Source organism: Tachyglossus aculeatus, chromosome 17, assembly GCF_015852505.1.
Source record: "Tachyglossus aculeatus isolate mTacAcu1 chromosome 17, mTacAcu1.pri, whole genome shotgun sequence".
Lineage (NCBI taxonomy): Eukaryota > Metazoa > Chordata > Mammalia > Monotremata > Tachyglossidae > Tachyglossus > Tachyglossus aculeatus.
The window spans coordinates 57,698,994-57,724,812 of NC_052082.1; the positions used below are offsets into that span (position 1 = coordinate 57,698,994).

The 25,819-nt window shown below is 53.2% G+C and overlaps 1 protein-coding gene across 1 annotated transcript in view; it reads right to left on the minus strand.

Annotated features, from left to right (window-relative positions):
- Nucleotides 1–25,819, minus strand: part of CUX1 (cut like homeobox 1) — a 301,376-nt gene that overhangs the window by 83,330 nt on the left and 192,227 nt on the right. The window contains 4 exon segments of the mRNA XM_038759292.1: nucleotides 17,386–17,452; nucleotides 19,123–19,199; nucleotides 21,764–21,887; nucleotides 24,874–25,011. Coding sequence (XP_038615220.1) covers nucleotides 17,386–17,452; nucleotides 19,123–19,199; nucleotides 21,764–21,887; nucleotides 24,874–25,011 — 406 coding nt within the window.

A 25,819-nucleotide genomic window follows, 5' to 3' on the forward strand; every position in this document is an offset into this window, starting at 1 on the left:
GGGTTCGCCGCTCTCTGGGGGAAATGGAAGGCTCGGGCCGCCGGGGTGTAATGATGACGATGAGAACAATCATTATTATTATTAGTATGGTACTTGTTAGGCGCTTACTATATTCATTCAATCGTATTTCTTGAGCGCTTGCTGTGTGCAGAGCACTGGACTAAGCGCTTGGGAAGTCCAAGTTGGCAACGTCTAGAGACGGTCCCTACCCGACAGTGGGCTCACGGTCTAGAAGGGGGAGGCAGAGAACAAAACTATATGACGAACACTGTTCTAAGCGCTGGGGTAGATCCGTCTTAAATCAGTTTGGACACCATCCCCGTCCCACATGGGGCTGGCAGTCCAAGAGCCCGGGCTTTGGAGTCAGAGGTCACGGGTTCCAATCCCGGCTCCGCCAACTGTCAGTTGTGTGACTCTGGGCAAGGCACTTCACTTCTCTGGGCCTCAGTTCCCTCATCTGTAAAATGGGGATTAAAACTGTGATCCCTCCCACCCCGTGGGACAACCTGATAATAATAATAATAATGGCATTTGTTAAGCGCTTACTATGTGCAAAGCACTGTTCTAAGCGCTGAATAATAATGATGGCATTTGTTAAGCGCTTACTATGTGCAGAGCACTGTTCTAAGCGCTGGGGGTGGATACAAGGTGATCAAGTTGTCCCACATGGGGCTCACAGTCTTAATCCCCATTTTACAGATGAGGGAACTGAGGCTCAGAGAAGTTAAGTGCCCAAGGTCACACAGCAGACATGTGGCGGAGCCGACATTCGAACCCATGACCTCTGACTCCAAAGCCCGTGCTCTTCTCCACTGAGCCACGCTGCTCCTAATCTCCTGATCACCTTGTATCCTCCCCAGCGCTTAGAACAGTGCTTTGCACACAGCAAGCGCTTAACAAACACCATGATTATTATTATTATTATTCAATAGAAGGGAAGTTTTAGACTGTGAGCCCACTGTTGGGTAGGGACTGTCTCTACATGTTGCCAACTTGTACTTCCCAAGCGCTTAGTACATGCTCTGCACACAGTAAGCGCTCAATAAATACGATTGATTGATTGATTAGTACATGCTCTGCACACAGTAAGTGCTCAATAAATACGATTGATTGATTGATTGATTGAAGTAAGTGCTTAACAAACACCATTATTATTATTATTACTAATGAATAGAAGGGAATAGACTGAATCTCCATTTTACAGATTAGGTAACTGAGGCACAGAGCATGAAGTACTTGCCCAAGGTCACGCTGGCCGAGCCGGGATTAGAACCCAGGGCCTCCGACTCCGCTTTCCACTCGGCTGTGCTGCTTCTCTAAGCCAAGGAGAGGGCCCGGGGTCGGCCTTGGGCTCCGAAAAAGCGGGCCGCCCGCACAGACAGACCGCCGTGAGACGCGGTGTTCGGCGGATCCCACAACCCGAAGACGAGGGGCACCCGGGGAAGCCGGTGGGGACGGTAGTTTCGGGACAAAAGGAAATCCTTGATCCGGTCGCTGGGTGGTCGACATATGGAATTTGTTACCCCGGCGGAGTTGGGCAGCAGAAAATCCCTTCGCATTTGAGGAGGGAACGGCTACAGTCATGGACGAATGATGATAATAATAATAATAATGGCATTTATTAAGCGCTTAGCTGGGGAGGTTACAAGGTGATCAGGTTGTCCCACGGGGGGCTCACAGCCTTCATCCCCATTTGACAAAAAGAGGCCCAGAGAAGTGACTTGCCCGAAGTCACACAGCTGACAACGGGCGGAGCCGGGATTCGAATCCATGACCTCTGACTCCAAAGCCCGGGCTCTTTCTGCTGAGCCACGCTGCTTAACCTGAGATGCATTCCGTGCTGCTCTGTATTTGTGGCAGCAGGTGGTTCTGTTCCATTTTATTCATTCAATCGTATTTATTGAGCGCTTACTGTGTGCCTGACTTCGACTGAATCAATCCCACACTGATCGCTGCAGGGAGCCCCTGGAATCCACGCACAGCCTTTAGGATAATAATAATTAGGGTATTTGTTAGGCGCTTCCTATGTGCCAGGCACTGTACTAAGAGCTGTGGCCAAGAGAACACATCTGTTTGAATCCAGAATGGTGGCTTCTAATCGTGTCCTCTGAGCCCCGATCTCAAGGAGGAAGGACTTTTGGGGATCACCCCGATTAAAACCCAGAGACCCCGCCTCAGCAGTCTGACTTAATACTAATAATAATGATGGCATTTATTAAGCGCTTCCTATGTGCCAGGCACTGTACTAAGAGCTGCGGTGGATACAAGCTGGAAAGGCGCCCAGTAAGGCCATGGCCAAGAGAATGCATCTGTTTTAATCCAGAATGGTGGCTTCTAATCGTGTCCTTGAGCCCCGATTTCAGGGAGGAAGGACTTCTGGGGATCATCCCGACTGAAACACACAGAGACCCCGCTTCAGCAGTTTGACTTAATAATAATAATAATGATGGCATTTATTAAGTGCTTCCTATGTGCCAGGCACTGTACTAAGAGCTGCGGTGGATACAAGCCGGAAAGGTGCCCAGTAAGGCCGTGGCCAAGAGAACACAACTGTTTTAATCCAGAATGGTGGCTTCTAATCGTGTCCTTGAGCCCCGATCTCAGGAAAGAAGGACTTCTGGGGATCACCCCGATTAAAACCCAGAGACCCTGCTTCAGCAGTCTGACTTAATACTAATAATAATGATGGCATTTATTAAGCGCTTACTATGTGCCAGGCACTGTACTAAGAGCTGTGGTGGATACAAGCCAGAAAGGCGCCCGGTAAGGCCGTGGCCAAGAGAATGCGTCTGTTTGAATCCAGAATGGTGGCTTCTAATCGTGTCCTTGAGCCCCGATTTCAGGGAGGAAGGACTTCTGGGGATCACCCCAACTGAAACCCACAAAGACCCCGCCTCAGCAGTCTGACAATACTAATAATAATGATGGCATTTATTAAGCGCTTCCTACGTGCCAGGAACTGTACTAAGAGCTGCGGTGGATACAAGCCGGAAAGGTGCCCAGTAAGGCCGTGGCCAAGAGAACACAACTGTTTTAATCCAGAATGGTGGCTTCTAATCGTGTCCTTGAGCCCCGATCTCAGGAAGGAAGGACTTCTGGGGATCACCCCGATTAAAACCCAGAGACCCTGCCTCAGCAGTCTGACTTAATACTAATAATAATGATGACATTTATTACGCGCTTCCTATGTGCCAGGCACTGTACTAAGAGCTGCGGTGGATACAAGCCGGAAAGGCGCCCGGTAAGGCCGTGGCCAAGAGAATGCAACTGTTTTAATCCAGAATGGTGGCTTCTAATCGTGTCCTTGAGCCCCGATTTCAGGGAGGAAGGACTTCTGGGGATCATCCCAACTGAAACACACAGAGACCCCGCCTCAGCAGTTTGACTTAATAATAATAATAATGATGGGATTTATTAAGTGCTTCCTATGTGCCAGGCACTGTACTAAGAGCTGCGGTGGATACAAGCCAGAAAGGTGCCCGGTAAGGCCGTGGCCAAGAGAACGCATCTGTTTGAATCCAGAATGGTGGCTTCTAATCGTGTCCTTGAGTCCCAATTTCAGGGAGGAAGGACTTCAGGGGATCACCCCGATTGAAACCCACAGAGACCCCGCCTCAGCAGTCTGACTTAATAATAATAACAATAATGATGGCATTTATTAAGTGCTTACTATGTGCCAGGCACTGTACTAACAGCTGTGGTGGATACAAGCTGGAAAGGCGCCCGGTAAGGCCGTGGCCAAGAGAACGCATCTGTTTGAATCCAGAATGGTGGCTTCTAATCGTGTCCTTGAGCCCCGATTTCAGGGAGGAAGGACTTCTGGGGATCACCCCAACTGAAACCCACAGAGACCCCACCTCAGCAGTCTGACAATACTAATAATAATGATGGCATTTATTAAGCGCTTCCTACGTGCCAGGCACTGTACTAAGAGCTGCGGTGGATACAAGCCGGAAAGGCGCCCGGTAAGGCCGTGGCCAAGAAAACACATCTGTTTGAATCCAGAATGGTGGCTTCTAATCGTGTCCTTGAGCCCCGATTTCAGGGAGGAAGGACTTCTGGGGATCACCCCAATTGAAACCCACAGAGACCCCGCCTCAGCAGTCTGACTTAATACTAATAATAATGATGGCATTTATTAAGCGCTTCCTACGTGCCAGGCACTGTACTAAGAGCTGAGGTGGATACAAGCTGGAAAGGCGCCCAGTAAGGCCGTGGCCAAGAGAACGCAACTGTTTTAATCCAGAATGGTGGCTTCTAATCGTGTCCTTGAGCCCTGATTTCAGGGAGGAAGGACTTCTGGGGATCACCCCGATTGAAACCCACAGAGACCCCGCCTCAGCAGTCTGAGTTAATACTAATAATAATGATGGCATTCATTAAGCGCTTCCTATGTGCCAGGCACTGTACTAAGACCCGTGGCCAAGAGAACACATCTGTTTTAATCCAGAATGGTGGCTTCTAATCGTGTCCTTGAGCCCCGATTTCAGGGAGGAAGGACTTCTGGGGATCACCCCGACTGAAACCCACAGAGACCCCGCCTCAGCAGTCTGACTTAATACTAATAATAATGATGGCATTTATTAAGCGCTTACTATATGCCAGGCACTGTACTAAGCGCTGCGGTGGATACAAGCCGGTAAGGGGCCCGGTAAGGCCGTGGCCAAGAGAACGCATCTGTTTGAATCCAGAATGGTGGCTTCTAATCGTGTCCCCTGAGCCCCGATCTCAATAAATATGACTGACTGAATGAATGTAACAGTACAACACAACAATATAACAGACTCAATACTTGCCCACAAAAAGCTGACAGTTTAGAGGGGGAGACTGACATTAATACAGTCCACGGCTAAAATCTCCCCAGTTGACTTGGTCAATCAATCAATCAATCAATCGTATTTATTGAGCGCTTACTGTGTGCACAGCACTGTACTAAGCGCTTGGGAATTACAAGTCGGCAACACATAGAGACAGTCCCTACCCAACAGCGGGCTCACAGTCTAGATGCCTGCAAGCTGTTTGGCAAGAGGGGAAACTGCTCAGGAGGGGCAGGGTAGCCCAGTGGATGAAGACCCAGGCCACAGAGTCGGAGGACTCGGGTTCTAATTCTGGCTCCGCCGCCTGTCTGCTGTGTGACCCTGGGCAAGTCACTTCACTGGGCCTCAGTTTCCACATCAGTAGAACGGGGATGAAATCCTCTTCCCTCTGACTCAGACTGTGAAACCTACAAGGGACAGGGGATGCCCCCAACTTGAGGATCTTGTATCGTCTCTGTGTGACCCTGGGCAAGTCACTTCACTTCTCTGGGCCTCAGTTTCCATATCGGTAGAACAGGGATGAAATCCTCTTCCCTCTGACTCAGGCTGCGAGACCCACGAGGGACAGGGGCTGTGTCCAACCGGAGGATCTCGTATCGTTTCTAGCGCTTAGCACAGTGCCGGGCACGTAATAAGCGCTTAACAAGTACCCGCTGAGCTGCAGGGCCTCTCCGTGGGGCAGGGGGTACCACCTTCCCTGTTCCTCACTTACCTCTTCTGTACAATGGGGATTCAGACTGTGAGCCCCATTGTGGGCCATGGACTGCGTTTATCCTGATTACTCTGCATCTACCCCAGGGTTTAACATAGTGCCTGGCACATAGTAAGCGCCTAACAGACACCATAAAAAAAATAATAGAGCAATCAAGCTATGAACTAGGGCAGTGAGGACCTAGGCAGGTTGCTGCCCATTCCCTTGCCAATGGCCAGCTGATGCCATGAGATGCCCATGAGAAGCAGCATGGCCTAGTGGCTAAAGCCCGGGCTTGGGAATCAGAAGGTCATGGGTTCTAATCCCAGCTCTGCCACTTAATGACCGCATTTATTAAGCACTTACTATGTGCAAAACACTGTTCTAAGAGCTGGGGAGGTTACAAGGTGATAAGGTTGTCCCACAGGGGGCTCACAGTCTTCATCCCCATTTTCCAGATGAGGTCACTGAGGCCCAGAGAAGTTAAGTGACTTGCCCGAAGTCACACAGCTGACAATTGGCAGGGCTGGGATTTGAACCCCTGACCTCTGACTCCAAAGCCCTGGCTCTTTTCCACTGAGCCACGCTGCTTGTCTGCCGTGTGACCTTGGGCAAGTTACTTCACTTCTTTGGGCCTCAGTTTCCACATTTGTAGAACGGGGATTAAATCCTCTTCCCTCCAACTGACACTGGGAGACCCACGTGGGACAGGGGCTGAGGATCTTGTATCGTTTCCAGCGCTTAGCCTAGTGCCAGGCACGTAGTAAGTGCAAAGCAGAAAAGCAGAAAAGCAGCGTGGCTCAGTAGGAAAGAGCCCGGGCTTTGGAGTCGGAGGTCATGGGTTCAAATCCCAGCTCCGCCAATTGGCAGCTGTGTGACTTTGGGCAAGTCACTTCACTTCTCTGGGCCTCAGTTACCTCATCTGTAAAATGGGGGTTAAGACTGTGAGCCCCACGAGGGACAACCTGGTCACCTTGTACCTCCCCCGTGCTTCGAACAGTGCTTTGCACGTAGTAAGCGCTTAATAAATGCCATTATTATTAAGTGCTCAACGAGTGCCACTAAAGAATAGAAAAGCCAGGCCCGGACCACCTTCCCTGTCGAGCCGCGGGGCCCGGACCTCTCCCTGGGGTGGGGGGGGGGCGGTTGCCGGCTTTTTCCGCGTTCTCCTGGGACGTTTTCACTCACGGAGAAGCCTCTGCGGAGTCTCCGGTTCCCGTCCCGCAGCTGTTTAGCTTTTGCAGCGCTCCGGGAGCCAAACAGCTGCAGGCGGAACCGATGGCGGTTGACGCAAACTGGCCGGCCCGCTCCTAGGGATACAATGGCTTCGGCTCCTCTAAACCCCCGCCAGCTGGAAATGGGGTCGGTGAGGTCAAAGGGAAAGAGGATATCCTTGCTCCCCCTCCGACTTCCACTCTGCGAGAACGAGGCTCGTCCGCCCGCCCGTCTGCCCCCAGCCCGTAAGCTCCCGGAGGGCAGGGCACGGTGCGTCCCGATTCTGCTGTCCTCTCCCAGGGGCTTTGAACGGGATCGGGCTCCTGGAGGGAAAATCCCCAAATCTCGGACGCCCCAAGAGCCAGCCAGCCTTAATAAATAAATATTTATAAATAAATAAATAATAAATAAATATTTATTTTATTTGTACATATCTATTCTATTTATTTTATTTTGTTAGTATGTTTGGTTTTGTTCTCTGTCTCCCCCTTTTTGACTATGAGCCCACTGTTGGGTAGGGACTGACTGTGAGCCCACTGTTGGGTAGGGACTGTCTCTATATGTTGCCAATTTGTACTTCCCAAGCACTTAGTACAGTGCTCTGCACATAGTAAGCGCTCAATAAATACGATTGATGATGATGATGTCTCTATATGTTGCCAATTTGTACTTCCCAAGCGCTTAGTACAGTGCTCTGCACATAGTAAGCGCTCAATAAATACGATTGATGATGATGATGTCTCTATATGTTGCCAATTTGTACTTCCCAAGCGCTTAGTACAGTGCTCTGCACACAGTAAGCGCTCAATAAATACGATTGATGATGATGATGATGATGATAAAGCGGGTGGGCCGAGACGGCGCGGGATGGCTCCGGCTAAGAGCCAGTTCTGGACCGCTCTCCTCTCACGGGGGAAACAATTGAGACGTAAGCGGGCTCCGGCCCACAGGCTGCCCAGTGAGGAGCAGCGTGGCTCAGGGGAAAGAGCCCGGGCTTGGGAGCCAGAGGTCATGGGTTCCAATCCCAGCTCCGCCGCTTGTCAGCTGTGTGACTTTGGGCAAGTCGCTTAGCTTCTCTGGGCCTCAGTTACCTCATCTGGAAAATGGGGATTAAGACTGTGAGCCCCCTGTGGGACAACTTGATCACCTTGTAACCTCCCCAGCGCTTTGCACATAGTAAGCACTTAATAAATGCCATCATTATTATTATTAATATTATTCTCTGGGCCTCAGTTACCTCATCTGTAAAATGGGGATGAAGACTGTGAGCCCCCAGTGGGACAAACTGATTATCTTGTAACCTCCCCAGCGCTTAGAACAGCGCTTTGCACATGGTAAGCGCTTAATAAATGCCATCCCCGTGGGACAACCTGATCACCTTGTAACCTCCCCAGCACTTAGAACAGCGCTTTGCACATAGTAAGCGCTTAATAAATACCATCATCATCATTATTATTATTGTTATTCTCTGGGCCTCAGTGACCTCGTCTGTAAAACGAGGATTAAGACTGTGAGCCGCCCGTGGGACAACCTGATCACCTTGTAACCTCCTCAGCGCTTAGAACAGTGCTTTGCACATAGTAAGTGCTTAATAAATGCCATCATTATTATTATTCTTCTCTGGGCCTCAGTTACCTCATCTGTAAAATGGGGATTAAGATTGTGAGCCCCCCCCCCCGTGGGGCAACCTAATCACCTTGTATCCCCCCCAAGTGCTTAGAACAGTGCTTCGCACATAGTAAGCACTTAATAAATGCCATCATCATTATTATTATTGTTCTCTGGGCCTCAGTTCCCTCATCTGCAAAATGAGGATTAAGACTGTGAGCCCCATGTGGGCCAACCTCATCACCTTGTATCCCCCTCCCAGCGCTTAGAACAGCGCTTCGCACAAAGTAAGCGCTTAATAGATGCCATTATCATTATCTAGCAAGCTGAGGAGGCAAATTCCCGTCCTCGAGTCCCCGGCTGGCCCGTAGAGGACTTCGAGGAACGTCCCGCCATCCTCTTGCCATCAACGGCTAAATCCCAGGCAATCCTGGTGTGTGTCATTTCGAGACCTCCGAAATGACAGGCCGAGTCACCGGTGTCCCGACCACACCGGGCTTCCGATCGATAAGGCCCAATTAATGCTCAACATTTGGCCAGGAAATCAGATAATAATAATAATAATAATGATGGTGTTTGTTAAGCGCTTACTACGTGCAAAGCACTGTTCTAAGCGCTGGGGAAGATACAAGGTTATCAGGTTGTCCCACATGGGGCTCACAGTCTTAGTCCCCATTTTACAGATGAGGGAACTGAGGCCCAGATGATCCCGACTCAGGGAGATGGGGGTCAACCCAAGGCCAATCTGCCGTGCTCGTGACAGCCGTCTTCTGGGACGGGAAGCCGGAGGGTGTGGCATCTGGGGCAGGTGGAAGTGGTTTTTTGGGGGGGTGGAGGGCGAGGAGGTGACCTAATTGGAGCCCGCGGCGCAGAAGGGAACGTGAAAACAGGAACGTGGCCGGGGGGTGGGTCAAAGCACGCTGATCTGGACATGGTGGAGCGTCCTTCGGGGGGTCCTGGAAGTTGGGGAGGAGAACGGGCCCGCCGTTATTTGCCGACTGCAAGACGGCATCCACGGAGAGGGCAGCCAGGGCATGCCTACGGATTTCAGCCGGAGGAAAGACGGTGGGAAAGCAACAGTAATAATAACGATGGCATTTATTAAGCGCTTACTATGTGCAAAGCACTGTTCGAAGCGCTGGGGAGGTTACAAGGTGATAAGGTTTTCCCACGGGGGGGCTCACAATCTTAATCCCCGTTTTACAGATGAGGTCACACAGAGAAGTGAAGTGACCAAAGTCACACAGCTGACAATTGGCAGAGCCGGGATTTGAACCCATGACCTCCGGCTCCAAAGCCCGGGCTCTTTCCACCGAGCCACGCTGCTTCTAGTAGAAACTCAAGCTCCTCAACACTCGGTTTCGAAATGAAAATCAAGGAAAACGCCAAGCTGCACAGTAAACTCAACACCCAAGTAGGCTGGACAGTAAACTCCCGGTTGTTTCGTCACGGTCGCTGTGCGGGCCACGTGAAATGGGCTTAACTCTTTGTGTCAAAACCCGTGGGAAAGAGAAAAAGCCCGCTCCCCAGCTAGGCCCTCCATCAGGAGAGAAGAGATTTCCACCTCGCCAGTCACCTGACTTCAGGCAAGTCACTTGATTTCCCTGCGCCTCAGTTTCCTCGCCTGTGAAATGGGAATTCAATGTCTGTTTCCCCTCCTAATTAGACTGAGACCCACGAAAGGGGGGGACTGTGTCCGACTTGAGGATGAATTTCTATGTACCCCAGCATGTGACTGTCGATTTCCCCTTCTAGACTGTGAGCCCACTGTTGGGTAGGGACCGTCTCTATATGTTGCCAACTTGGACTTCCCAAGTGCTTAGCACAGTGCTCTGCACACAGTAAGCGCTCAATAAATACGATTGAATGAATGAATGTGACATATTGTTTGGCGCATAATAATAATAAGCACCTAACACCGTGATTACTCTTATTATTACAAATCCCCCTGAGGATGAGGTGGCACCTGCGTTTCAACACTGTGCCCTCGCCTGCAGCAGATTTTGGGGCCAGAATGCTGACTTCCTGGAAGTAAAAATAATAATAATAATAATAATAATGTTGGTATTTGTTAAGCGCTTACTATGTGCAAGGCACTGTTCTAAGCGCTGGATATAACTGGATATAACTAAATATAATAATAATATAAACTAAATATATAAAAACTATAACTACGTAACTAAATAGATGTAACTAAATATAATAAAAATGTAACTTCCCAAGCGCTTAGCACAGTGCTCTGCACACAGTAAGCGCTCCAAAAATATGATTGAATGAATGAACTGGAAAGGGATTGGGAGGGGTGGGGGGTGTCCCTTCTAGAAATAAGCGGAAAGCACAGATGACAAGTTATCCGAATTCGGATGGAAAACTTGCCAGAGAAGCAGTATTATCTACTGGATAAAGCATGGGCCTGGGAATCAGAAGGACCTGAGTTCTAATCCCAGCTCCGCCACTTGTCTGCAGTGTGACTCTGGCCAAGTTACTTAACTTTTCAGTGCCTCAGTTTCCTCACCTGTAAAACGGGGGTGAAGACCATGAGCCCCACGTGGGACAGGGACTGTGTTCAACCGGATTATCTTGTATTGACTCTAGAGCTTAGTACGGTGCTTGGCAGATAGTAAGCATTTAACAATTGCCACACACACAAAAAATCCAAGAATCGGGATAACTTTTCAAGTACCTCAGGCTCCCGGACTGCTCCTCGAATCCCCACGCTAATCTCCGGGGAAGTTGCAAGGCCTGCTCTTTAGTGTGGAGGGGTTAATCTTGGTGGCGGGGCCTCTCCAAGTCTGTTCTCTGCTCACCGGAGCACTAAATCTGTGAGCTCACGGGAGAAGGACGGCCAGGCCGCCGTGCCCGGGTTCTAAGTCCCACACGGGAAGTCTGGCATTGCGGGCGTAGCCCGGGAAGTTGCCCGGGAGCAGAGTGAAAAGGCAGGCGGACTGGGAAACCGATCGGCGTGCTCGGATACGTCGCTCACTCCCTCTCTCCAGTGGGAAGTCTTCCCTCCAGGAGCTGCCTTTCGGGGACCGTGAATCGACGGCCCGGCAGGAGGGTGGGCTGGGACCTGGCCCGCTCTCAATCAATCAATCAATCAATCAATTGTATTTATGGAGCGCTTACTGTGTGCACAGCACTGTACTAAGCGCTTGGGAAGTTCAAGTTGGCAACAGATTGAGACAGTCCCTACCCAACAGTGGCTTCACAGTCTAAAAAGGGGGAGACGGAGAACAAAACCAAACATACTAACAAAATAAATTAAACAGAATAGATATGTACAAGTAAAATAAATAGAGTAATAAATATGTACAAACATATAAACAGGTGCTGTGGGGAAGGGAAGGAGGTAAGATGGGGCGATGGAGAGGGGGACGAGGGGGAGAGGTCCCGCTGCTCCACCCCAGGCAAAGGAAGTCAAACTTCCGCAGCTCCCTTGCACTGGCCCTTCTCCTCTCTCCCAGGGGCTCCATTAAATGTAGCAATCAGTGCTATTTGATTAAATGGGGACTTCCCGTGCATCAAACGCTGTAGTAGCATTTGGGAGACGCGATCCCTGCCCTCGAGAAGTTGACGATCTAGAAGCCCCAGAAGGTTCTTCACGTTCCGGCCCCCGCACGGGACAGCACGGCGGAAATCGGCTGCCCGTGAAAGGAAGGTCCGCGCTGATTCCCGGGGGCAGAAGACCGTGACGCCCTAGTTACTAAATTCCAGCTGGGGCTCGGGACTCTGCCTGAGGAATCTGGAGTCCCAATCCCTGCTCCTCAAAGCCAGCCACCACCACCACCTCGCCTGCCACCTCAGCCTCCCCGCCCGTTCGCTCTGAGCGCGTCAGTCGGCCTGCGCTATCTACGCTGGGGAATGAAAGATTCCCTGAACGGCCGAAGTGGAGGGGAAACTTCCGCCAGCAAAAGTTTGTCACGGGGAGCTTTTCCCGGCCAAACCCAGCGTGTCCCAGATCCCCCGGTGCCGAGGCGATGGATCGGGCCTGCCTTGAAAGATGCTAGGTTTGGAACGGGTTCGCCGACCGTGCCTGCTGTTTCCACTGCTCGTGGCCAGGGCCCGGTTTGGTAGCCGGAGGCTTCCTTTACAACATCTTTCCTTCTGGATCCCCAGGTGACCCCCCTAGAAGGCCTTGTGGCCAGAACAGAGCCACGGGGGGGCTCGAAGGGGGTGGGGAGACCAGTCTACAGGCCTGGGCCTGTTGGGGGTCGAGGATCGCGGAGGGAAGCCCGGGTGGATGGGGGAAGAGACCGCCACCGGAGAGTCTGGTCCTGGGCGAATGCCGTCCCGGCTCGGGACCCTTGAGCCTCCAAGGGGTTGAGCCTCTGAGGGCCTGGCCAGCTCTTGCTGGGGGTCGTGAGCCAAAGGGCTGAGCCTTGGTGGGTTTGGCCACCTTTGGTCAGGGAGAATAAGTCAAGGGGCTGAGTCTTGCTCCAGACGGGGTGAGCGAGCTCACAGGCCGGCTCTGGTCAGGAAGACTCCCTCCCGCCCCCCAGCCTCGGTGTAGTAGCTAGAGCACGGGCCTGAGAAGCAGAAGGCCATGGGTTCTAATCCCGACTCTGCCACTTGTCTGCTGGGTGGCCTTGGGCAAGCCACTTTGCTTCTCTGTGCCTCAGTTACCTCACCTGTAAAATGGGGATTGAGACGGAGAGCCCCATGTGGGACAGGGACTGTGTACAGCCCGACTTGCTTGTATCCACCCCGGCGCTTAATACAGTGCCTGGCACACAGCAAGCACTTAACAAATACCTTCATTATTATTAAGAATGAGCCTGGCTGGCTCTGGTCAGGCATAGGAAGCCTCTGACAGAGCTTAAAGGACAAATACATCCCCCACACAATGACTTACTGAAGGCCCATCTCCTCCAAGAGGTCTCCCTGACTCAGCCCTCCTTTCCTCTTCTCCCACTCCCTTCCTCATCGCCCTGACTCACTCCCTTTATTAATCCCCGCCTCCCAGCCTCCCAGCACTTACATCCATATCTGTAATCGATTTACCTATATCAATGTCCGTGTCTCCCCCTCCAGACTGTAAGCTCGTTGTGGGCTATTATGATAATAATGGCATTTATTAAGCGCTTACTACGTGCAAAGCACTGTGCTAAGCGCTGGGGAGGTTACAAGGTGATCAGGTCGTCCCATTTGGGGCTCACAGTCTTCACCCCCATTTTCCAGATGAGGTCACCGAGGCCCAGCTTGCCCAAAGTCACACAGCTGACAGTTGGCGGAGCCGGGATTTGAACCCATGACCTCTGACTCCAAAGCCCGGGCTCCTTCCGCTGAGCCACGCTGCTTCTCTATGCTGTTACATAGTACTCTCCCAACCACTTAGTACGGTGCTCCGCACATAGAAAGCACTCCATAAATACGACCGATTGACTCCGGTCTGGGAGAATGAGTTCAGGGGCTCAAGGCGAGGGGCGGAGTCGAGATGTGTGGCCGAGTCCCTCGGTAGATAAGATCTGGACGGAAAGAAAACACCGGCCGCTCTCCTTCTGCAGCCTGACTTCACTGCGGGTCAGCTTGTAGACAGTGAGCTCTTTATTCGGCCCGCACCCGCCCAGCCCCCGTGGAAGGCTGCCTCTCTGCTATTTTTAGGGAAATCATTTTAACTAGGATAATAATTACAGAAACGTGGACTGGCAGTTGGTGACTCATCAGGAGGACAGGAAATGGGGAACTTCAGATCCTTAAAGGTAGAGCAAACGGGCCGGGCCGGGCCTCGGGTCTCGAGGCAGGGCCTTTCACGCGTCCCTTCCGAGAAGCGGCCGGGGGACCGTCCATCCATCAAAATACGGATGAGATGATGTGGTGGGGAGGAGGACGGGGCCTGGGCTTCCACCTCCTAGCCGGGGCCGGCCTCGAGTGTCTCATGGAAAATTACGAGAGTTCAGAGGAAAAAAGGGGGGAAGGGAGGAGGGAGAGAAACCCAGCCCGAACTGGTACAGTACAGTACAGGCAGCGGATATTTTTGCTCGCTCTTTTTTTTAATGGTATTTGCTAAGCGCTCACTAAGGGCCACGCACCGTGTACTAATTTGTACTAGGTTCAAATCCCGGCTTTACCAACTCTCAGCTGTGTGACTTTGGGCAAGTCACTTCATTTCTCTGTGCCTGTTATCTGTAAAATGGGGATTAAAACTGTGAGCCCCCCGTGGGACAACCTGATCACCTTCTAACCTCCCCAGTGCTTAAAACAGTGCTTTGCACACAATAAGCGCTTAACAGATACCATTATTATTATTATTACTAAGTGCTGGGCTCATCAGATTGGACTCAGTCTTAATCCTTATTTTACAGATGCGGTAACTGAGGCCCAGACAAGTGAAATGACTTGACCAAGGTCACCTGTCCAAGACACAAAGAGGAGCCGGAATTAGAACCCAGGTCCAGGCCCCGGTTCAAGCCACTAGGCCCTCTTGCCCTCTACTACTCTGATGGCCAGGAGGGTCGGGAGAAAGGCCGGGAGGAAACGCTCTGGTCCTGAAAGGCTTTCCCTGGAAGGGATGGGGGGCAGTTAGGCCGGCTCACCCTCCCCACCCCGTCAGCCCTGTTTCCGGATGCTTTTTCCCCGTCCCCCCGCCCAGCTCGTTCACGTGGCAGACATAAATACAAGCCCTCGAGGGACCCTGGCACCTGGGCTCCCCGTCCCACTCTAGCCCCTGAAACAGCCTCAGAGAAATCCTTTCGTCACGCTATCGGGGAGGCCAAGAGGCCAAGGAGAAAACAGTGCCGGGCGCTGCAATCGTTAAGCACGACAACACAACAATTCTTGTGGCGTTTGCTGTGGCTGGGACTGTGGATTCTGCGTTGGCCTTTTCGGCCCACAAGGGAGCTTTGCCGTCATTTCCGAATATGCGAGACGGCTGGACACATGATGCTACAAAGGGGAGACGCACCCATCTCGGCTGGGGGGGCGGGTGGGAGGACTGGACACTACGTTACACTGTGTGGCCCGACGCAGGCCGCGGGGCAAACCCAGGCTAGGCCGTCCATCGACACTTCATCATCAATCGTATTTATTGAGTGCTTACTATGTGCAGAGCACTGTACTAAGTGCTCAATAAACACTCACTTGTGTCGTGAGGCGTTATCTAGCTGTCCGGCCGGCCGTCTGCTTGTCTAACCGTGGACCAACTGTCCCAGTGGCCAACGTATTTTTCAGAACTGGGAGGAGAGGCGGGAAACTGAGTCCAGGGAGGCCCCCCACGGGGTCAATCAATCAATCAATCAATCAATCGTATTTATTGAGCGCTTACTGTATGCAGAGCACTGTACTAAGCGCTTGGGAAGTACAAGTTAGCAACATATAAAGACAGTCCCTACCCAACAGTGGGTTCACAGTCTAGCGCCTGCAGAGGTTAGAAGCCCCGGTTGATGGTGTTGAGTGGCAGCATGGCATAGTGAGGAGAGCATGGGCCTGTGGAATCAGAAGGTCATGGGTTCTAATCCTGGCTCCGCCACCTGTCTGCAAGACACTTGACCTCTCTGTGCCTCAGTAACCTCATCCACAAAATGGGGATTGAGACTGTGAGCCACACACGGGACAGGGATTGTGTTCAACTCGATTTGCTGGTATCCACCCCGGTGCTTAGGATGCTGCCTGGCACATAGTAAGTGCTTAACAAATATCATAATGATAACTATTATTATTAGGGCGCTCTGCTATGGAGGGCCGCAACTGGGGCGGGATGGGGTCCCCCTTTCGATTGGAAATTGAGGGGCTGTAGCTTGCTGATTTAACCCAGCCCTGCGGAAGATCTAAAGGGCCTCAATCCTCTTCCACAACAACTGTTTTGGCAAACCCCCCTAGGTTCCAACAAATATTAAACTGTGCTTTGCCATTTGTCTGAGGAATCCGCATTAATAAACATGAAGAAGAACACTTCTACCTCCCACTCGCAATGACAGGACCAAACAAAGACCAGCTGTACTCATCAATGGGTCCTTGTTCAGCGCATAAAGGCTAATTACATTTCACTTCAAGCCTCCGCATGGAAAACTTCACTGCTGCCGTCACGTCACAACGAGCGCCCGCCACCCCGGCGGACGCGCGGCGGGCCTCGCTCGCCGTCGGCTCCGCTGCCCACCGCCCAGGTGTGGGCTCTACCTCGGGCCCGGGGGCTGGGCTGGACCGTAGGCCTCCGGGGTGGATGGTCTGCCCGCCAGTGGTGTTCCTGGCCAACGCCCGGGCCCTGTAGCGGCTGCTCACAACCGGACCGTCCGCGAGCCCAATGCCAGCGAGGGTGGTCTGGCCCCCCGGACCACCACGGTGGAATAAGCCGGGGCCCGCGATGGGGTCGAGCGTCTCGATACGGAGGGGATGGGTTCCCACAGCCCAGGGAGCAGCCCCAGGCTGATCCACTGGCGTCCGGAGGGCTGGAGGGGGCCGCAAGTCCGCCGCGGACCCATTCCAGGAACTCCGAGGCCGGAGCCCTAGCTGGCTCCGGCCTGTCCGAGGGCTTCCGCTCGGTAGGGACTGTCTCTATATGTTGCCAATTTGTACTTCCCAAGAGCTTAGTACAGTGCTCTGCACACAGTAAGCACTCAATAAATACGATTGATGATGATGCCTGGCCTTCACTGGCTGGGACTGGTCCTGAGGGCTGGGTGGTGGGGCCCGAGAAGGGACTGGGGCATCTCCAGAGGGCTGAGGGCAATCGGGGAAGGGTCATCTAGGGGAACAATGCGCGCAAAGGGGAGGAGGCAGCCTCCTCCGCCTCCGTGAGGTCTGCCGCTGGGGCTCGGAGCACTGGAACGCGCGTGTGGGCGGGGACTCTAATGGCCAATGTAGAGCTGGGCAGGTCAGGTATTTTCACCCCCCGCGACCCTCAGGTGGCACAAAGTGCATGCGAGTGTGTCTCTCCCTGTCCCCCTCTGACCCAAACTTCTTCTGCCCCCGCCAAACGGCCCAGACGAGCAACCGTGGCAGTAGGAGGGAGCCGGGCGTAGGAGCAGACAGCGAAAGCGGGACGCGGGTGAAGCCGGGACCGGCGTGGCCAACGAGCGGACCAGCGCGCGAAGGGAAGAGGGGGCGAAGGTGCAGACTTACTTGGCAGTAGCTTCTTCATCGTATTTGGTTTTCAGGTCAAATAGTTCTGTTCGAGTTTTTTCCAGGGCTGAAAGGCAGAAAAGACGGAGGCTTTACCGACGGGATCGCCCATCCAGCCTCGCCGGCGCTTAATCCCTCCGGACCCACGGCCCGGCTCACTCTCGCCGCTCCGTCTGGAACGGGGGCTCCCCGAGACGCTTTAGAAAACCTTTTTGGGGGGTTTCCTTCCCACCGCGAGGCCCGCGGTTTCTGCAGGGCTCTGGCTCCCTGGGAGCTACAAGAGCTCGGTTCCTTCGAGTGAAACATTAATCTCCGTTAGTTCTGGTTTGCTTGAGCTGGGAGGATGGGGCGGGGGCCGAGGGTGGCCCGGCACCCCGGGGGGCTGTGGTTCAGCCCAACCCAACACTCGTCGGCGACCCCAAGGGCCCTAGGCTCGACAGTTGGGGCCCAGTGGGGCCCCTTCAGACCTGAGGGGCTGGAGATTGTACTTCCCAAGTGTTTAGTACAGTGCTCCGCACACAGTAAGTGCTCAATAAATACGACTGAATGAATGAATGAATGAATACTCCAGGGGCTTCACGCTGGAGGCTGGCCTGCCCTGCCAATCCTCCGGTAGTCCTTCTACTAGAAGCAGTGTGGCCTAGTAAATCCCGGCTCCGCCACTTGTCAGCTGTGTGACTTTGGGCAAGTCACTTCACTTCTCTGAGCCTCAGTTCCCTCATCTGTAAAATGGGGATTAAGACCGTGAGCCCCACGTGGGACAACCTGATCACCTTGTATCTCCCCCAGCGCTTAGAACAGTGCTTTGCACATAGTAAGCACTTAACAAATGCCATCATTATTATTACTTGTACATATCTATTCTATTTATTTTACTTTGTTAATATGTTTGGTTTTGTTCTCTGCCTCCCCCTTCTAGACTGTGAGCCCACTGTTGGGCAGGGACTGCTGCCTACTTGTACTTCCCAAGCGCTTAGTCTAGTGCTCTGCACACAGTAAGTGCTCAATAAATATGATTGATTGATTGATTGATTGATTATTATTTATTAGTGAATAGAGCACAGACACGGGAGTCACAAAAACCCAGATTCTAATCCTGGCTCCACCACTTGTCCGCTGGGTGACCTAGGACAAATCACTTCCCTTCCCTCCTCTGTAAAATGGGGATTAAGACTGTGAGCTCGATGTGGGACGGGGTTGTGTCCAACCCCATCTGCTTGTATTTCTCCCCGGCGCTTAGTACGGTGCCTGGCCCATTGTAAGTGCTTAACAAATACCACAATTATTATTACTATTGTTATTATGACCCCCCAACCGGGCGGCTCTCTTTCTTCCCGTCCGGCAGGGAGCCGGGCTTTGGCCAGGGGTGCAGAGATCCTGGGTAAAACGGTCACCAGACTGGGGTTACGTCTCCTCTGGTGTGCGCTCCCAAGTACTCGGTATGGTGCGCTGCACGCAGTAGACTCTAAGCTCCTTGAGGGCAGAGATCACATCTGCTAACTCTTCCAAGCGTCTCTGCCAGCGCTTGGCACACGGCAGGCCCCGAGGCGATGCCATCCATCTCTGCTGTGGATCTGGAGGGATCGGGGCCAGCGGGTAGTCCCCGGTGCCCGTTCCGGGGTCGCCTTTAGCTAAAAGGTGAATGGCAGGCGGGGCGAGGCACCGTAACCCTCTCCACCCTCGTGCCCACCCCGTGCCCGTCTGGCTGACGGAGAGGAGAGCCCGAAGGAGCCCAACCTGTTTGCAGAGTCTGCACTTTATGCTCAGCTTCTTCCAGCTTTGAGGCGGTAGACATCTGAGTCTCTTGCAACTTTCTACGAGGAAACAGAAGAAAACCACTTGGAAATCTCGTTGTCCAGAGCGGGATGAATTTCGCCGATAAAAGGACCGGCCAGCGGCAACTGGGTAGTCAGTAACGGGGACCCAGTGAGACAGCTCGGAGAAATCACGGAGGATAGCTTAGAATCAGCCCAGAAGTGAGAAGCAGCGTGGCCGAATGGAAAGAGCACAGGCTTGGGAGTCAGAGGAACTGGGTTCTAATCCGGCTCTGCCGCTTTTTTTTTTTTAATGGCATATATTAAGTGCTTACCACATGCCAAGGACACTGTAGTAAGCACTGGGGTAGAAACAAGCTAATCAGGATGGAGGCAGACACCGTCCCGCATGAGGCTTGCAGTCTTAACCCCCGTTTTACAGATGAGGTGACTGAGGCCCAGAGAAGTCAAGTGACTTGCCCAAGGTCACACAGCAGACAAGTGGTAGAGCAGGGATTAGAACCCAGGTCCTTCTGATTCCCAGGCCCGTATTCTATCCACCGGGCCATGCTGCTTCACTTCTCTGTTATAATAATAATAATGATGATGGTATTTGTTAAGCGCTTACTATGTTCAAAGCACTGTTCTAAGCGCTGGGGAGGTTACAAGGTGATCAGGTTGTCCCACGGGGGGCTCACAGTTTTAATCCCCATTTGACAGATGAGGGAACTGAGGCCCAGAGAAGTGAAGTGTCTTTGGCTTTGGCGGAGCTGGGATTTGACTCCAAAGCCCAGGCTCTTTCCACTGAGCCACCCTGCTTCTCTGTTATGTGACCTTGGGCGAGTCACTTGACTTTTCTGGGCCTCAGTTTCCTTGGTCAAATGGTGTTTCGATCCCTGCAGTCTTTCCTCCTTACAACCGTGAACCCCAATTTGATGATCTTGGACCTATCCCAATGCGCAGGACAGTGCTTGGCACACTGTAAGTGCTTAACAAATACCATGATCACAGTGATTATTATTATTATTATTATTGGTACTAATAATGAATTAAGGCCCCTTCTCTTCAACATCCATCGCAAGTGAAGTCGACTTGTTGCTTTGCCGACTTGTACTTCCCAAGTGCTTGTGCTCTGCACACGGTAAGCGCTCAATAAATACGACTGACTGACTGAATGAATGAAAGTCCAGCAGTCCCACAGTTCACCGGCTCAGTTTTAAGGCCGTCTCCATGTGAGAAGCAGCGTGGCTCAGTGGAAAGAGCCCGGGCTTTGGAATCAGAGGTCACGGGTTCAAATCCCGGCTCCGCCAATTGTCAGCTGTGTGACTTTGGGCAAGTCACTTAACTTCTCTGTGCCTCAGTTACCTCACCTGGAAAACGGGGATTAAGACTGTGAGCCCCCCGTGGGACAACCTGATCACCTTGTAACCTCTGCAGCGCTTAGAACAGTGCTTTGCACACAGTAAGTGCTTAACAAATACCATCATTATCATTCTTTCGACTAGTTGTGTGGGAAAGACAAAAATCCCGGAAAATCAATCAATCAATCAATCAATTGTATTTATTGAGCACTTACTGTGTGCAAAGCACTGTACTAAGCGCTTGGGAAGCACAAGTTGGCAACATATAGAGACAGTCCCTACCCAACAGTGGGCTCACAGTCTAAAAGGGGGAGAAAGAGAACAAAACCATACCAACAAAATAAAATAGAATAGATATGTGCAAGTAAAATAAATAAATAAATAAATAGAGTAATAAATATATACAAACAGGAAAAGGAACAGGAACTCGGGTTCCTCGAAGGGCACAACTCCCTCACCGTTTCCCATCCGGGTGCGGAACGGCGCCCATTAGCTGAGGTAAAAATAAAACCAGGAGCCTCTCAGCTTCCCGAGCCTTTGTCCAGGGGGGTGAGACTGGCTCACACCTTGGGGCCGAAGGGAGCGTCAAGATTTGGCGTGAGCGCCGCTCGCTGAGGCCGCGTCGGCTGGGCAGAGGCTTGGCTGCCGGCGACGGTGATAATCGTCACAATAATAATTGGCCGGGCGGAGATGAATGCCATTCTGGCACAGCTCTGGGCCTCCTCTGCAAAGCTGCCCGTCCCGAGTGCTACGAGCCTCATCGCCGAGGCCAGTGCCCAAGTGACCCCAAGGCTAAGGGGAAAGGTTGGGGTCCCCCCGGGGGGTGGTCACGGTGACCAAGAGGAAGTTGGCCCCTGCCCTGCATCTGCCACCTGGTTTTGCTCCCTGGTCGGAAACTCTTCCGCAGTGGCTGCTTGGGGTCAGGATGCAGGGGAAGAGAGGATTTGGGGGATCCTAGCCTGATTTCTGTGCTTACTGGGTCACTGAGGTGGGGAAAGGGCAGGGGGGTCACTTAGGAACAGGGTCATGTTGCCAACTTGCACTTCCCAAGCGCTTAGTACAGTGCTCTGCACACCGTACACGCTCGATGAATACGATTGAATGAATGAATGAAAACGGAATAGAAAAATAGGATTTTTCTTCTCTCTGCCCTTCTCTCTCATTTCCCTTTTCCCTCCAAACCTGGCCTCCTGCTCACAACTTCACCCCTTCACACACACACTCTTTCTTTCTCTCTCTCCCCCCAGCCCTCCCCTTCCTCACCTCTCTTTCTCTGCAAAGTCATTTTGTAACTTCTGTTCCTTTTCGAGAGCTATGTTCTCGGCTTGGCTCTTCAGCGTCTGTTCATAGTCTCGGATCTTCTCTTTAAGTGCTTTTATCGTAACCTCTGCAGAAGGGGAGAGAAGCCGAGAGGAGGAGACGGGTGGCCCCGGGTGCCCCTCCGGCCCGAGGCTCGGTCACCCGGCCGGGTCGCCGGGCCTTCAACTTCAGCTCCTCAGCCCTGACACAAAATCAATGGCAACGAGTCCCGGCGGAGCCCTTTCGCTCCCTAAATGTTAAATTGAACTGTAAACGCTGAGGTGGAGAAGGATCAATGGGTTTTTCTGGGAAGCCGAGCTGGGGTTTCTGTAACCCGACAGGAGGAAGAAACTAAACTGACGGGGAGAACATGCTACCGTCTTCATCGGTGAGCCGAAGATCGGCCCCTTGCCGGGCGGAGATGAATGCCACTCCGGCGCAGCTCTGGGCCTCCCCCCGGGTCCCGTTCCCTTCCGAGCGTTGGCGGGACTGAGCCGCGGCACAGCCCAGGAGATGCCCAGACCGCTCTCTGAGGCACTCTTCTCTCAGGGAATGGCTACCATCCCACCTGGACCAGTGGCCCAGTGAAGGACCTGTCTGATTTGGTAGGAGCACCGGACTAGGTGCCGGGCATCTCTAAGTCACTGCCGTCGTCGGCCTGCTTGGAACATGGGGACAAACCGCCCCACCAGTGGGCCCGGGGTGTGGTGCCTGGACTCTAATCCTGGCTCCGCCGCTTGGCAAATCACTTGGCTTCTTGGTTTCCTCGTCTGTAAAATGGGGATACGCCGTGAGCCCCGGGTGGGGCGGCGATTGTGTGCAACCTGACGATCTTGCATCGACTCCAGCTCTGGGTACAGCGCCTGGGGTGTACTAAGTGCCGGACAAAGACCGCGATTTTGGGGGGCCGTCAGCGGAGGCTACTTGGGGTGGTCCCTCTGGAGGAGAGAGCAGGTCGACCCCATGACCCCATCCCTGGGACACAGGCCCCAAATCAGAATCAGGTTGCATCCTTGCCTGCCTTCCCACGGAAAAAAACCTCATTAATGGAGGTGGGGGGGTGGAGGGGGAGCGTCGCGGGGCCTCAGAGGATTGGGAACACGATTCAGGTCGGCTAATCGCCGGCAGGGCTGGGCTGCAGCCAAGACTTGTCCCCCGAAGTAGGTTAGCGGTAAAAGGCCCCTGCTCGAAGAAGCTCCGCCGACGGCCGTTGGCTGTGAAAGCGACGGCACGATCGGCTGTGAGAAATGCAACCGTTTGGGCTCATCCTGCTGGCGTTCCAAGCACGATGGGAGGATAATAAATGGTCAATCCTGACTGAGGGAGGAGAAAGGGGAGCTGACCGGGCATTACGAACCCGGGAGCTTTCCGGAAATGGGTCTCTAGCCCCGACCCCATCCAGCCAAATACGATGGGCGAGTGAAAATGCCTCCCGAACGGTTGATTTGGGAGAGTCTCAGCTGTCCCCCCAAAATGCTCGGGCCTTTAGGCCTAACTGTTTTCACCCCGGACACACCGCTTTTTTGGAAAAAAGGAGCAGAAATGTGTGCGGACCATTAGGGCCCCTTCACGGTTCAAGAGGCAACGAGTATTTCAGTTACAGGGATTGAAGCAAAACCTGGTTTGAGAAACATCTGCCGATGGAAACGTTTAGGCTGCTAAGACAGCCCCGAACCCAGTGGCTTTTCCATAATGGATGGCTGATTTAAAAAGGTTTGCCTTCGCTCCGATTCCTCCCCAATTCGTTCAATCGTATTTATTGAACGCTTACTGTGTGCAGAGCTCTGTACTAAGCGCTTGATGATAACCACCGTGGCTTAAGCAGAGACCTCCAGGACCCACCACATCCATCTCCGACCCGACTGGCCTCTGAACAATGACCGGGAGGAAGGGAAGGTGGAAACGTCTAAGCAGAGGAGCCGCGTCGCCCGGTGGAAAGAGCTTGGGGCCCGGGAGCTAGAGGAGCTGGGTTCTAATCTCGGCTCCACTAGATGCCTGTAGGGTGATCTTGGGCACGTCACTTCAATTCTCTGGGCCTCGGTTTCCTCAACTGAATAGCACAGTAAGCGTTCAATAAACATGACTGACTGGGCTGCCAGCCTGGAGGATGAGGCTCTTTGAAGGCGCTATCTTCAAATGGCTCCCGTTGGGTGGGGTGTGCCCCAGATTCATGAGCCCAGAGACTCCCCGCTTTTACAAGGCGTCTGTTAGGTGCTTACTACGTGCCGAGCACCGTACGAAGCGCTGGGGTAGATACAAGCTAATTGGGATGGACACAGTCCGTGTCCCACGTGGGGTTCACGGTCTTCAACCTCATTTTACAGATGAGGTAACTGAGGCCTGGAAAAGAGAAGTGGCTTGCCCAACGTCACACAAGAGACCAGTGGTGGAGATGGGATCACAGTCCAGGTCCTTCTCTGACCGGTCGGAAAACCTCTCAGGCGCTCCCGGAAATGGGCGGCTCTGTCCTCCTGGATGGGCCCTCGCCTGAAGGAAACCCCCTTCTAGACTGTGAGTCCGCTGTTGGGTAGGGACCGTCTCTAAATGTTGCCAACTTGTACTTCCCAAGCGCTTAGTCCAGTGCTCTGCACACAGTAAGCGCTCAATAAATACGATTGAATGAATGAATGAATGAACCCTTGCGCCCCGTGAGCAGTGCCAACGGGCAATGGCCAACGGGGAGACCGCCCTGTACCAGCACGTGACCGGAGCCCCGGTGCAGACGTGACGGCCGTCACGGTCGGACGGGTGAGGCCCTTTGATCTCCGGCGGGACCTCGCCGCGGGGTGGGGAGGCGGATCCTATCGCGTGACGATACGGGGAAGATCGTCAAGATCGTCTGGTGGCAGTAAAACCACCCTGAGCTTCCGGGGTGGATGAGAACTTTCCCTTCCGAATATCAAAGCGGCTTCCTGCACATGCTGTTATTATCTTTCTTTCGAGTTGTCCGGGTGCCGGCCCCGCCCTGGCTGCCCGGAATGTAATTAGGGCCAGTCTCTACGGCTTGTGGAAGGCAATGGACGACTCAGGGCCGGGGAAGGAGGGCAGGGAGAGAGGGCCACGTCCCAACCTACCTTGATTCTTCACCTCTGCAAACTCCTTGTTGTATTCCTCGAGAGTTTCCCTAAGTTTCTGGTTCTCGGTCTCAATATCGTGCATGCGCTGAACCTTGAGCTGCAGTTGCTGTCCGAGATCCAGGGCTGGGACCGGATCTGCACAGACCGGTGGTGGGGAAGGGGGAGAGGGAGGGCGGGATGGGGGGGAAGATGAGAGGCGGGGAGGGAGAAAGAGGGAGAAGGAGAGCGGAAGAAGGGGAAAGGGGAAGATGGGAGAGAGAGAAAGGAGAGGAGAAGGTGGGGCGAGAGGAAGACAGGAGGGGGGAAAAAGGGGGAATGGGGGAGACAGGGAGAGGGGGAAGATGGGAGGGAGGGAAAGGAGAGGAGACGGTGGGGAGAGAGGAAGACAGGAGGGGGGAAAAAGGGGGAAAGGGGTAGACAGGGAGAGGGGGAAGATGGGAGGGAGGGAAAGGAGAGGAGACGGTGGGGAGAGAGGAAGACAGGAGGGGGGAAAAAGGGGGAAAGGGGTAGACAGGGAGAGGGGGAAGATGGGAGGGAGGGAAAGGAGAGGAGACGGTGGGGAGAGAGGAAGACAGGAGGGGGGAAAAAGGGGGAAAGGGGTAGACAGGGAGAGGGGGAAGATGGGAGAGAGGGAAAAAGGGGGAAAGGGGGAGACAGGGAGAGGGGGAAGATGGGAGAGAGGGAAAGGAGAGGAGAAGGTGGGGAGAGAGGAAGACAGGAGAGGGGGAAAAAGGGGGAAAGGGGGAGACAGGGAGAGGGGGAAGATGGGAGAGAGGGAAAGGAGAGGAGAAGGTGGGGAGAGAGGAAGACAGGAGGGCGGAAAAGGGGGAAAGGGGTAGACAGGGAGAGGGGAAAGATGGGAGAGAGGGAAAAAGGGGGAAGGGGAGACAGGGAGAGGGGGAAGATGGGAGAGAGGGAAAGGAGAGGAGAAGGTGGGGAGAGA